The following is a 14,223-nucleotide window of genomic DNA, read 5'->3' on the forward strand; positions in this document are numbered from 1 at the left end:
TGAAATTCACGGAGCGCTTTGTACACAAAATGGAACTGGGATCCAGAACTTCACATCTAAGAGTTTAAAAGCAGACGAGAAGTCCAAGAAACTGGTGCCAAATAAGAGAGAGAGTTTGTAGCCAATGATTCTTGACGAATATAACTTCTAAATGCCCAACAACTTTAGTTCAACGGTCATCAACCCCATTCAACCCCATCAGAACAGCATGTTTAACTCTATGTAGTGGGATAGAGGAGTTAGTGAGCTGATTTTGGTCAATTCTGAATTCAACTCACTGGTTTCAACTCAGGATAACCGTTGAAGGTTGCTTACCTGTTAGCCTTGTACATTTCTATGGCAACAAATCCTTCAGCTCCAAACCTGCTGACTCCACTTTATCCTGAATCAAGTGTCTGAGCTGCGAGATGAGGACCAATCAAATCGTGGGCCTCTGTAGCTCAATTGGTAGAGCACGGCGCTTGTAACGCCCAGGGTAGTGGGTTCGATCCCCGGGACCACCCATACGTAAAAATGTATGCACACATGACTGTAAGTCGCTTTGGATAAAAGCGTCTGCTAAATGGCATATTATTATTATATTATTATTAGGCGATTCCACGCCAGGACAGCCCAAAAACAACATAGAAACTTCATTTGGAGGAAGGATGTTTATACATGCTTTTTACATTTATATCAATATCTATATTTTTTATCATGATGAAACTAGACATTTTAGGCACTTTTTAGACCCTGAGGTCACATGTTTACCATCTGTTTGATGTTCTCGTTCACACAGGAGGGAGACATGACTATCATGGATCCTCTGGGGAGCCTCAACAACATCCTGATGCTGACGAGGCAGAGAAGAGTCTCTCCAGATCAGAACACCAGATGGTACAGCTTGGTCTGGTCTAGCATACAACTTGCTCTATCGGGGTCTGGGCTGGGTTTCTGTAAAGTACTTTATGACAACAGTGACATCAGCATCCATAATGATATGTGTCTATGTCCCCTCTATATGGTTACCAGGACAACGCAAGCCCTTCCGCCCTCCCAGAGTCCCCGTGTCGTACCTCTCCCAGTAGCACCTTACTGCTGGGTCTGAAGAGGTTGTCTGTGCGGCTGGTGGACTGCAGGAAAACAACGGGGCTGAGTGGAACTGTGAGAGGAGGAGAAGAGAAGAAAGGAGCAGATTTGACTCATCAAAGTAAGTGCTGTAGTTTAGTTTGAACAAATAAAATAGATCTGCCCACTGGTATCTGTTACCAGGACAACCAGCAGAGAAAATCTGGTGCTTACCGGTCTCCAAGAGGAGGAGGGTGAAAATCCAGAGAGTGTGGTGAAGGATGGTTATGGTATTACATTGATAACCAACTATTCCCAGACACCAAGACCACTCCATGGCTGTTCTAAATAATTGAAAGTTCCCCTGGAAGGGACGAATAATGAAGCACCCTATACTATTCAGGTCTGGAATTGGCCTTTAAAACGGACCAATAACATCACACTACATCTGATTTAAGAGATAAACAACATGCTATACTATTCATAATGTGACGAGATCCTGAGGCCCATTGTCGTGCCATTCATCCACCGTCATCACCTCATGTTTCAGCAGGATAATGCACGGCCCCATGTCGCAAGGATCTGTACTCAATTCCTGGAAGCTGAAACTGTCCCAGTTTTTTCCATGGCCTGCATATTCACCAGACATGTCACCCATTGAGCATGTTTGGGATGCTCTGTAATGACGTGTACGACAGCGTGTTCCAGTTTCCGCCAATATGCAACAGCTCGAGTGGGAAAACATTCCACAGGCCACAATCAACAGCCTGATCAACTCTATGTGAAGGTGTAACGCTGCATGAGGCAAATGGTCACACCAGGTACTGACTGGTTTCCTTATATGAACTGTAACTCAGTCAAATCTTTGAAATTGTTTTATGTTGCGTTTATATTTTTGTTCAGTGGTGAAGGATGTATTGCCCGAAGGAAATAGTAAAATTGTATTATACTGGGAAAGATGGGTTAGTCTGTGGACGTCTAAGGGTTGGAATTAAGATTAGAGTGATTGGTTGATTTGAGGATGCACTTGGAGTCCAGTACAAATAGGAGGTGGCTATAGGAGAACGCTACCATAGTGCCAACTGTAAAGTTTGGTGGATGAGGAATAATGGTCTGGGGCTGTTTGTCATGGTTCAGGCTAGGCCCCTTAGTTCCAGTGAAGGGAAATCTTAACGCTACAGCATACAATGACATTCTAAACGATTCTGTGCTCCCAACTTTGTGGCAACAGTTTGGGGAAGGCCCTTTCCTGTTTCAGCATGACAATGCCCCTGTGCACAAAGCGAGGTTCATGAACAAATTATTTGTTAAGATTGGTGTGGAAGAACTTGACTGGCCTGGACAGAGCCCTGATCTCAACCCCATCGAACACCTTTGGGATGAATTGGAAGGCCGACTGCGAGCCAGGCCTAATCGCCCAACATCAGTGCCCGACCTCACTAATGCCCTTGTGGCTGAATGGATGCAAGTCCCCACAGCAATGTTCCAACATCTAGTGGAAAGCCTTCCCAGAAGAGTGGAGGCTGTTATAGCAGCAAAGAGGGGACCAACTCCATATTAATGCCCATGATTTTGGAGTGAGATGTTCGATGAGCAGGTGTCCACATAATTTTGGTCATGTAGTGTATATAATGTTCGACCCCACCCCTCAGCTATATACCAAAACAGTGGCAGGGTGACAACTTTGTTGTTGTTGTTTTAACTGCAGATTGCCTATTTAGTAGCCTATCAAATAACAATACTGACTAGTCTATTTATCCATTAGGTCTAATAAATGTATCCTATACTGACTAGTCTATTTATCCGGAGTCTCCTGAGTGGCGCAGTGGTCTAAGGCACTGCATCGCAGTGCTAGCTGTGCCACTAGAGATCCTGGTTCGAATCCAGGCTCTGTCGTAGCCGGCCGTGACCGGGAGACCCATGGGGCGGCGCGCAATTGGCCCAGCGTCGTCCAGGGTAGGGGAGGGAATGGCCGGCAGGGATGTAGCTCAGTTGATAGAGCATGGCGTTTGCAACGCCAGGGTTGTGGGTTCGATTCCCACAGGGGGTATGAAAAAAATAATAATAATGTAAGTCGCTCTGGATAAGAGCGTCTGCTAAATGACGTAAATGTAAATGTATCCATTAGGTCTAATAAATGTATCCTATACTGACTAGTCTATTTATCCATTAGGTCTAATAAATGTATCCTATACTGACTAGTCTATTTATCCATTAGGTCTAATAAATGTATCCTATACTCAGTCACTAGTCTATTTATCCATTAGGTCTAATAAATGTATCCTATACTCAGTCACTAGTCTATTTATCAATTAGGTCTAATAAATATTGCCACTCCTATTTGCCATATCTTCAATCTAAGCCTACTAGAAAGTGTGAGCCCTCAGGCCTGGAGGGAAGCAAAAGTCATTCCTCTGTAGCTCAACTGGTAGAGCACGGTGCTTGAAACGCCAAGGTAGTGGGTTCGAGCCCCGGGACCACCCATACACAAACATTTATGCACGCATGACTGTAAGTCACTTTGGATAAAAGCGTCTGCTAAATGGCATATTATATTATTATTTATTATTATTCCGCTACCTAAGAATAGTAAAGCCCCCATTACTGGCTCAAATAGCCGACCAATCAGCCTGTTACCAACCCTTAGTAACGTTTTGGGGAAAGTTGTGTTTGGCCAGATAAAATGCTATTTTACAGTAAGCAAATTGACCACAAACTTTTCAGCACACTTATAGGGAAGGGCATTCAACAAATGACTGATGATTGGCTGAGAGAAATTGATGTTAAAAAGATTGTGGGGGCTGTTTTGTTAGACTTCAGTGCGGCTTTTGATATTATAGATCATAGTCTGCTGCTGGAAAAACGTACACTACCGTTCAAAAGTTTCGGTCACTTAGAAATGTCCAAACAGTTTGAACTTCTACTTCTAAAAATCCACCTTTCCAGAAATAAGTCTCACTGTTGCCGCTTGCTACAGACCCCCCTCAGCCCCCAGTTGTGCCCTGGACACCATATGTGAATTGCTTGCCCCCCATCTATCCTCAGAGTTCGTACTGCTTGGTGACCTAAACTGGGATATGCTTAACACCCCGGCCGTCCTACAATCTAAACTAGATGCCCTCAATCTCACACAAATTATCAAGGAACCTACCAGGTACAACCCTAAATCCATAAACATGGGCACCCTCATAGATATAATCCTGACTAATTTACCCTCTAAATACACCTCCGCTGTCTTCAACCAGGATCTCAGCGATCACTGCCTCATTGCCTGCGTCCGTAATGGGTCTGCGGTCAAACGACCACCCCTCGTCACTGTCAAACGCTCCCTAAAACACTTCAGCAAGCAGGCCTTTCTAATTGACCTGGCCTGGGTATCCTTGATGGATATTGACCTCATTCCGTCAGTAGAGGATGCCTGGATGTTCTTCAAAAGTGCTTTCCTCTCCAACTTAAATAAGCATGCCCCATTCAAAAAATTCAGAACTAAGAACAGATATAGCCCCTGGTTCACCCCAGACTTGACTGCCCTTGACCAGCACAAAAACATTGTGTGGCGTACTGCATTAGCATTAAACAGCCCCCGCGATATGCAACTTTTCAGGGAAGTTAGGAACCAATATACACAAGCAGTTAGGAAAGCAAAGGCTAGCTTTTTCAAACAGAAATGTGCATCCTGTAGCACTAACTCCAAAAAGTTTTGGGACACTGTAAAGTCCATGGAGAATAAGAGCACCTCCTCCCAGCTACCCACTGCACTGAGGCTAGGAAACACTGTCACCACTGATAAATCTACGATAATCAAGAATTTCAATAAGCATTTTGCTACGGCTTGCCATGCTTTCCACCTGGCTACCCCTCCCCCTTCCACCAGCTCTGCTCCCTCCACTGCAACTTGCCCATGCCCCCACCCCCCCCCCTTCTACTTCACCCAAATTCAGATAGCTGATGTCCTGAAAGAGCTGCAAAATCTGGACCCCTACAAATCAGCTGGGCTAGACAATCTATATACCCTTTCTCTCACCGACCATTTCGAATCCCACCGTAACTTCTCCGCTATGCAATGTGGTTTCCGATCTGGTCATGGGTGCACCTCAGCCACACTTAAGGTCCTAAACGATATAATAACCGCGATCGATAAAGGACAGTAGTGTGCAGCCGTCTTCATCGACCTGGCCAAGGCTTTTGACTCTGTCAATCACCGCATTCTTATTGGCAGACTAAATAGCCTTGGTTTCTCAAATGACTGCCTCACCTGGTTCACCAACTACTTCTCAGATAGAGTTCAATGTGTCAAATCGGAGGGCCTGTTGTCTAGACCTCTGGCAGTCTCTATGGGGGTACCACAGGGTTCAATTCTCGGGCCAACTCTATTCTCTGTGTATATCAATGATGTCGCTCTTGCTGCTGGTGACTCTCAGATCCACCTCTACGTAGACGACACCATTTTTTATACATCTGGCTCTTCATTGGACACTGTGTTAACAAACCTCCAAACAAGCTTCAATGCCATACAACACTCCTTCCGTGGCCTCCAACTGCTCTTAAACGCTAGTAAAACTAAATGCATGCTCTTCAATCGAACGCTGCTTGTTCCCATCCGCCCGACTAGAATCACTACTCTCGGCGGGTCTGACTCAGAATATGTGGACAACTACAAATACCTAGATGTCTGGTTAGACCATAAACTCTCCTTCCAGACTCACATTAAGCATCTCCAATCCAAAGTTAAATCTAGAATCATGTAGAATTGGCTTTCTATTTCGCAACAAAGCCTCCATCACTCATGCTGCTAAACATGCCCTCGAAAACGGACTATCCTACCGATCCTTGACTTCGGCGATGTCATTTACAAAATAGCTTCCAACACTCTACTCAGCAAATTGGATGTAGTCTATCACAGTGCCATCCGTTTTGTCACCAAAGCCCCATATACTACCCACCATTGTGACCTGTACGCTCTCGTTGGCTGGCCCTCACTACATATTTGTCGCCAAACCCACTGGCTCCAGGCCATCTATAAATCACTGCTAGGCAAATCCCCGCCTTATCTTAGCTCATTGGTCACCATAGCAACACCCACCCGTTGTATGCGTTCCAGCAGGTACAGTGGAGAACAAGTATTTGATTCACTGCCGATTTTGCAGGTTTTCCTACTTACGAAGCATGTAAAGGTCTGTACTTTTTATCATAGGTACACTTCAACTGTGAAGACGGAATCTAAAACAAAAATCCAGAAAATCACATTGTATGATTTTTAAGTAATTAATTTGCATTTTATTGCATGACATAAGTATTTGATACATCAGAAAAGCAGAACTTAATATTTGGTACAGAAACCTTTGTTTGCAATTACAGAGATCATACGTTTCCTGTAGGTCTTGACCAGGTTTGCACACACTGCAGCAGGGATTTTGGCCCACTCCTCCATACAGACCTTCTCCAGATCCTTCAGGTTTCGGGGCTGTCGCTGGGCAATACAGACTTTCAGCTCCCTCCAAAGATTTTATTTTGGGTTCAGGTCTGGAGACTGGCTAGGCCACTCCAGGACCTTGAGATGCTTCTTACGGAGCCACTCCTTAGTTGCCCTGGCTGTGTGTTTCGGGTCGTTGTCATGCTGGAAGACCAAGCCACGACCCATCTTCAATGCTCTTACTGAGGGAAGGAGGTTGTTGGCCAAGATCTCGCGATACATGGCCCCATCCATCCTCCCCTCAATACGGTGCAGTCGTCCTGTCCCCTTTGCAGAAAAGCATCCCCAAAGAATGATGTTTCCACCTCCATGCTTCACGGTTGGGATGGTGTTCTTGGGGTTGTACTCATCCTTCTTCTTCCTCCAAACACGGCAAGTGGAGTTTAGACCAAAAAGCTATATTTTTGTCTCATCAGACCACATGACCTTCTCCCATTCCTCCTCTGGATCATCCAGATGGTCATTGGCAAACTTCAGACGGGCCTGGACATGCGCTGGCTTGAGCAGGGGGACCTTGCGTGCGCTGCAGGATTTTAATCCATGACGGCGTAGTGTGTTACAAATGGTTTTCTTTGAGACTGTGGTCCCAGCTCTCTTCAGGTCATTGACCAGGTCCTGCCGTGTAGTTCTGGGCTGATCCTTCACCTTCCTCATGATCGTTGATGCCCCACGAGTTGAGATCTTGCATGGAGCCCCAGACCGAGGGTGATTGACCGTCATCTTGAACTTCTTCCATTTTCTAATAATTGCGCCAACAGTTGTTGCCTTCTCACCAAGCTGCTTGCTTATTGTCCTGTAGCCCATCCCAGCCCTGTGCAGGTCTACAATTTTATCCCTGATGTCCTTACACAGCTCTCTGGTCTTGGCCATTGTGGAGAGGTTGGAGTCTGTTTGATTGAGTGTGTGGACAGGTGTCTTTTATACAGGTAACGAGTTCAAACAGGTGCAGTTAATACAGGTAATGAGTGGAGAACAGGAGGGCTTCTTACTGGTTGGTAGGTGATCAAATACTTATGTCATGCAATAAAATGCAAATTAATTACTTAAAAATCATACAATGTGATTTTCTGGATTTTTGTTTTAGATTCCGTCTCTCACAGTTGAAGTGTACTTATGATAAAAATTGCAGACCTCTACATGCTTTGTAAGTAGGAAAACCTGCAAAATCGGCAGTGTATCAAATACTTGTTCTCCCCACTGTATATCTCACTGGTCATCCCCAAAGCCAACACCTCCTTTGGCCGCCATTCCTTCCAGTTCTCTGCTGCAAATGACTGGATCGAACTGCAAAAATCTCTGAAGCTGGAGACACTTATCTCCCTCACTAACTTTAAGCATCAGTTGTCAGAGCAGCTTACCGATCACTGCACCTGTACACAGCCCATCTGTAATTAGCCCACCCAACTACCTCATCCCCATATAGTTATTTATTTTGCTCATTTGCACCCCAGTATCTCTATTTGCACATCATCTTCTGCACATCTATCACTCCAGTGTTAATACTAAATTGTAATTATTTTGCACAACGGCCTATTTATTGCCTTACCTCCATAACTTACTACATTTGCACACACTGTATATAGATTTTCTATTGTGTTAGTGACTGTACATTTTGTTTACCCCATATGTAACTCTGGGTTGTTGTTGTTTTTATCGCACTGCTTTGCTTTATCTTGGCCAGGTCGCAGTTGTAAATGAGAACTTGTTCTCAACTGCTTTACCACCATCCCCAGACCCCATATACACCTGGTTAAATAAAGGTTAAACAAAATAAAACAAACTAACAGAACTCTGCTGGTTGTCCTGGTAACAGATATGTATCTACCTGGTTAAATAAAATAATAAAATAAAAATGGCTATTGTAGCTGGAAACGGCTGATTTTTAATGGAATATCTACACAGGCGTACATAGGCCCATTATCAGCAACCATCAGTCCTGTGTTCCAATGGCACGTTGTGTTTGCTAATCCAAGTTTATCATTTTAAAAGGCTAATTGATCATTAGAAAACCCTTTTGCAATTATGTTAGCACAGCTGAAAACTGTTGTGCTGATTAAAGAAGCAATAAAACTGGCCTTCTTGAGGCTAGTTGAGTATCTGGAGCATCAGCAATTGTGGGTTCGATTACAGGCTCAAAATGGCCAGAAACAAATAATTGTATTCTGAAACTCGTCAGTCTATTCTTGTTCTGAGATATGAAGGCTATTCCATGCGAGAAATTGCCAAGAAACTGAAGATCTCGTACAATGCTGTGTACTACTCCCTTCACAGAACAGCGCAAACTGGCTCTAACCAGAATAGAAAGAGGAGTGGGAGGCCCCGGTGCACAACTGAGCAAGAGGACAAATACATTAGAGTGTCTAGTTTGAGAAACAGACGCCTCACAGGTCCTCAACTGGCAGCTTCATTAAATAGTACCCGCAAAACACCAGTCTCAACGTCAACAGTGAAGAGGCGACTCCGGGATGCTGACCTTTTAGGCAGAGTTGCAAAGAAAATGCCATATCTCAGACTGCCCATCTTAATATTTTATTTTTATTGGCCAGTCTGAGATATGGCTTTTTCTTTGCAACTCTGCCTAGAAGGTCAGCATCCCGGAGTCGCCTCTTCACTTTTGACATTGAGACTGACTAGTCTATTTATCCATTAGGTCTAATAAATGTATCCTATACTGACTGGTCTATTTATCCATTAGGTCTAATAAATGTATCCTATACTGACTAGTCTATTTATCCATTAGGTCTAATAAATGTATCCTATACTGACTAGTCTATTTATCCATTAGGTCTAATAAATGTATCCTATACTGACTAGTCTATTTATCCATTAGGTCTAATAAATGTATCCTATACTGACTAGTCTATTTATCCATTAGGGCTAATAAAACCATAACAACAGTCAAGTTCAATGGGGTTATTATTAGCCTACAGTTCTCTACAGCCAATCTGCTCTGAGGGATCTAGATTAAACCTCATACACAGACTTCATAGGAAGTTTCATCTTGTGGATTTCATACCTGTCTGTCTAACTAAACACTGTCTTTGGCAGGAGAGAGACCAGACTCTCACTCTGACAGCAGGAAGAGCCCTTCAGGGGAACCAGACCCAGAGACGTCCAAACCAGCAAGACGACATCACTGCTCCCAGTGTGGAAAGAGTTTTAACCATTTGGGGAACCTGAAAACGCACGGGAGGACACACACTGGAGAGAAGCCGTACCATTGCTCCCTGTGTGGAAAGAGTTTTACCCATTCAGGGAGCCTGAAAGCACATACGAAAATACACACAGGGGAGAAGCCTTATCACTGCTCTCAGTGCGGAAAGAGATTTATCCAGTTTGGGAACCTGGAATCACATGAGAGAACTCACACAGGAGAAAATAAGCTTTTCCACTGTTCTCATTGTGAAAAGACTTTTAAGAATTTAGGGAACCTGAAAGTGCATGAGAAAAGCCATACAGGGGGGAAGCTTTTCCGCTGCTCCCAGTGTGGAATGATATTTACAGAGTTTAGGCACCTGACAGACCATGAGGTAACGCACACAGGGAAGATGCCTTACCACTGCTCCCAGTGTGGAAAGACATATTTCACATCACATGCACTTAAACTCCATGAGAGAACACACATAGTGCTCCCGCCCTTGTCTCATATTTTTGACTGAAAATGTTTTTTGTTTATGCCACATGAAATCAAATTGTAGAAAGGATACTCAAAAAATACATTAGTATTTTTTTTTAAACACTCTTTTCTTGAAAAACATGTTAAAACAATTATCTAACCTTAAATTCCTATTACTACCAACTCAAATAAGAACTTCCAATAACATTTTTCCAGTCAAGTTACAGAGCTCTGCCAGGCCCCTCTACAAGGGCGGTTGAGAAGTCAAGAGGGTCTTACCTGCAATGTCACATTTAGAACGGCATTTTGCATTGCATTTTTTTTTTATCTAAAAAAATATGACATACATTACTTTAGGTCTACTTCAATGGCTTTTATAGGTAAAAACGAGGACTGATCTCAAACTTGAACAACATATGGTAATATTCAATTATATTGAAATTAATGTATTTTTTCAGGTGGTGTATATAGTGTCATGTCCCTCAAAATGGCTTTCTTGAATTCCAAATGATCTAGGTTCTTCCACCATGGTTCCCAGATGTTCAGACTACATTTTACGATAATATAATGACAAAGTGCTTTTTTTTATTACTATTATAGGCTTTATTTTATAGTCTGAATATTGATTAATTGACGCCAATGGGGCATGAAATGAAATGTGGATAAAACCACTTATGTTGCGTAGTAGTGGTATAATGGTAGGTTGTAATGGTTTCTCGCGGTCATTGTACATCAATTTACAATTATAACATAAATTATATATAATTATCAAATAGTAACATCCTAAACAAGGAAAACACTTTTAATATAAACCAATGACAAGGTTTGGGGTTGGCAGCTTTAGAAAATACATCTTTAGAGTTCTTAGGAAGGCATTTCTAAGGCCCCTGTGCTATATGGTGTGTGCATTGATCAGTTAAGTATGGAATGGGAGAGTTCTGATAGCGGCCTGTTCGTGTCATGGGAGTGTTCAGTTTGTGGTTGTTGCGGGTTGCCCGTCAAATAATCTGCTCTCTGGTTGGGGGGGATTTAGCAAATGTCAGGCAGATCTGCTCCCGTCTGCTCTCGAGAGACATGAGTCCTCGAGTTTTGAGGGCGTTCCGGCAGCTGGTGTAAGACCCGCCCAGAATAATGATACAGGCTGTCTTCCGGACACGCTCCAGCTGAACTGGCAGAGTTTGAGTGAGGCCAAGATGTGACCATAGCAGGCTTGGGTACCAGGCAGGGACAGAAGGCCAAGATGTGACCAATAGCATGCTTGGGTACCAGGCAGGGACAGAAGGCCAAGATGTGACCAATAGCATGCTTGGGTACCAGGCAGGGACAGAAGGCCAAGATGTGACCATAGCATGCTTGGGTACCAGGCAGGGACAGAAGGCCAAGATGTGACCAATAGCATGCTTGGGTACCAGGCAGGGACAGAAGGCCAAGATGTGACCAATAGCATGCTTGGGTACCAGGCAGGGACAGAAGGCCAAGATGTGACCATAGCATGCTTGGGTACCAGGCAGGGACAGAAGGCCAAGATGTGACCAATAGCATGCTTGGGTACCAGGCAGGGACAGAAGGCCAAGATGTGACCATAGCATGCTTGGGTACCAGGCAGGGACAGAAGGCCAAGATGTGACCATAGCATGCTTGGGTACCAGGCAGGGACAGAAGGCCAAGATGTGACCAATAGCATGCTTGGGTACCAGGCAGGGACAGAAGGCCAAGATGTGACCATAGCATGCTTGGGTACCAGGCAGGGACAGAAGGCCAAGATGTGACCAATAGCATGCTTGGGTACCAGGCAGGGACAGAAGGCCAAGATGTGACCAATAGCATGCTTGGGTACCAGGCAGGGACAGAAGGCCAAGATGTGACCAATAGCATGCTTGGGTACCAGGCAGGAACAGAATACTCCAGAACTGGCCAAGATGTGACCAATAGCATGCTTGGGTACCAGGCAGGAACAGAAGGCCAAGATGTGACCAATAGCATGCTTGGGTACCAGGCAGGGACAGAAGGCCAAGATGTGACCACAGCATGCTTGGGTACCAGGCAGGGACAGAATACTCCAGAACTCTTCTTACGTAGCCCATGTAGATGCCCAGTAGGTCTGGTGTGGTTACAGATAAGCGCTTCCTGCTGACGAGGAACAGCTTCCTGCTGGCATTTGTGGTAATGATGTCAACCTAGCTTATCCAGCGCAGGTCCTAATAATATATGGAGCGGCTGCGGTTCTGACTTTTTAGGGATCTTTAGTCCAAGGATTTATGTGTATTGTTAGATATCACTGTTGGAGCTAGGAACATAAGCATTTCGCTACACCCGCGATAACATTACATGTACATTTTAGTCATTTAGCAGACGCTCTTATCCAGAGCGATTTACCGGAGCAATTAGGATTAAGTGCCTTGCTCAAGGGCACATCGACAGATTTTTCACCTAGTCGGCTCGGGGATTAGAACCAGCAACCTTTCGGTTACTGGCACAACGCTCTTAACCACTAAGCTACCTGCCGCCCATCTGCTAAATATGTGTACAGACCGATTTTGATTTGAAAAGATCCGTAGCTTTCCAAAGCTTCTGCTGTAAAAAACTGACGCACTGGCATTTTCCATATTTGAAGTGTGTCCTTAAGAACATGATCCAAAAAAGTGCTAATTTCAGGCAGCGCTGATAGGGATATTTAAGACCAACCAAACGCTGGTTTTAGCGGTAAGGCAGTTGGTTATGGCATGAATATTGACAGCGGAAACGCAGCCTATCCATCCGTGACGCACCCTGCTCATATACGCATGGAACAAGAGCAGCCTAATATGCTTTTGGTGCCTGTATACTACGTATTTAGAAACATAAACTAATGTTTTTTCCCATTTCGTTGTATTTGATTAAAAACCAAGCCCTCTTCTCAATTAAGGCTTTTTTTGGGGGGACTGCCCAATGCAATCGCGAAGTAGTCAAGACTGCCGATAAAGGGATTGGCTCCTGAGACTTCTTGGAAGTAAATCTTAAACACCAAAGCTTTATTAAAATATCAAGTTTGAAAGGATTTAAACAGTGAGCTGACATTCACTTTTTATTTTTCACTTTCCCACATTAGCCATGCAGGTCCCGTTTTGGACGTGTGTAAAAACCCCTCCATGATGTAGGCTACAGGTTACTTCATGCCCATCATGACACGAGAGATGAGAACCTCGGTGAATACCGGTGAACCTCGTATTCAGAAGTAACCTGTAAAAATGGCTTGTTTTCCGTTTCATATGTTCTAAACCCAAGCCCTCCCTAAGGCGTACTATAACGAAGGCTGGTTCAACTCCTCCAGGAGTCTTTTTTTATCCTGGAGGTTTTATGATGTCATTACATTTCACATGTATTTATTGTTGTTAAAAAATAAATAAAAGTGCTTGTTTTTTATTAGATTTAATTACAAACAAACTTATTAGAATGATTCACCTTCCTAGTTTTATGTTTACGACATGCGTGGCGCGCCATTCAGCTTGATCTAACTTCATTAAAGGAGCACCATTCAGCTTGATCTAACTTCATTAAAGGAGCACCATTCAGCTTGATCTAACTTCATTAAAGGAGCACCATTCAGCTTGATCTAATGTTATTAAAGCAGCACCATTCAGCTTGATCTAACTTCATTAAAGGAGCACCATTCAGCTTTGATCTAACTTTATTAAAGGAGCACCATTCAGCTTGATCTAATGTTATTAAAGGAGCACCATTCAGCTTGATCTAACGTTATTAAAGGAGCACCATTCAGCTTGATCTAACGTTATTAAAGGAGCACCATTCAGCTTGATCTAACGTTATTAAAGGAGCACCATTCAGCTTGATCTAACTTCATTAAAGGAGCACCATTCAGCTTGATCTAACTTTATTAAAGGAGCACCATTCAGCTTGATCTAACTTCATTAAAGGAGCACCATTCAGCTTGATCTAACTTCATTAAAGGAGCACCATTCAGCTTGATCTAATGTTATTAAAGCAGCACCATTCAGCTTGATCTAACTTCATTAAAGGAGCACCATTTAGCTTTGATCTAACTTTATTAAAGGAGCACCATTCAGCTTGATCTAACGTTATTAAAGGA

The 14,223-nt window shown here is 43.6% G+C and overlaps 1 protein-coding gene across 1 annotated transcript in view; it reads left to right on the forward strand.

Moving 5' to 3' along the window:
- The first annotated feature begins 761 nt into the window (after positions 1-761).
- Positions 762-14,223, forward strand: part of LOC121570129 (zinc finger protein 239-like) — a 41,944-nt gene continuing 28,482 nt past the window's right edge. Inside the window, exons 1-2 of the mRNA XM_045217836.1 lie at positions 762-876; positions 1,012-1,189. Coding sequence (XP_045073771.1) covers positions 874-876; positions 1,012-1,189 — 181 coding nt within the window. The 5' untranslated portion in view covers positions 762-873. The remainder of the gene's footprint in view (positions 877-1,011; positions 1,190-14,223) is intronic.

Source organism: Coregonus clupeaformis, unplaced genomic scaffold, assembly GCF_020615455.1.
Source record: "Coregonus clupeaformis isolate EN_2021a unplaced genomic scaffold, ASM2061545v1 scaf1248, whole genome shotgun sequence".
Classification (NCBI taxonomy): domain Eukaryota; kingdom Metazoa; phylum Chordata; class Actinopteri; order Salmoniformes; family Salmonidae; genus Coregonus; species Coregonus clupeaformis.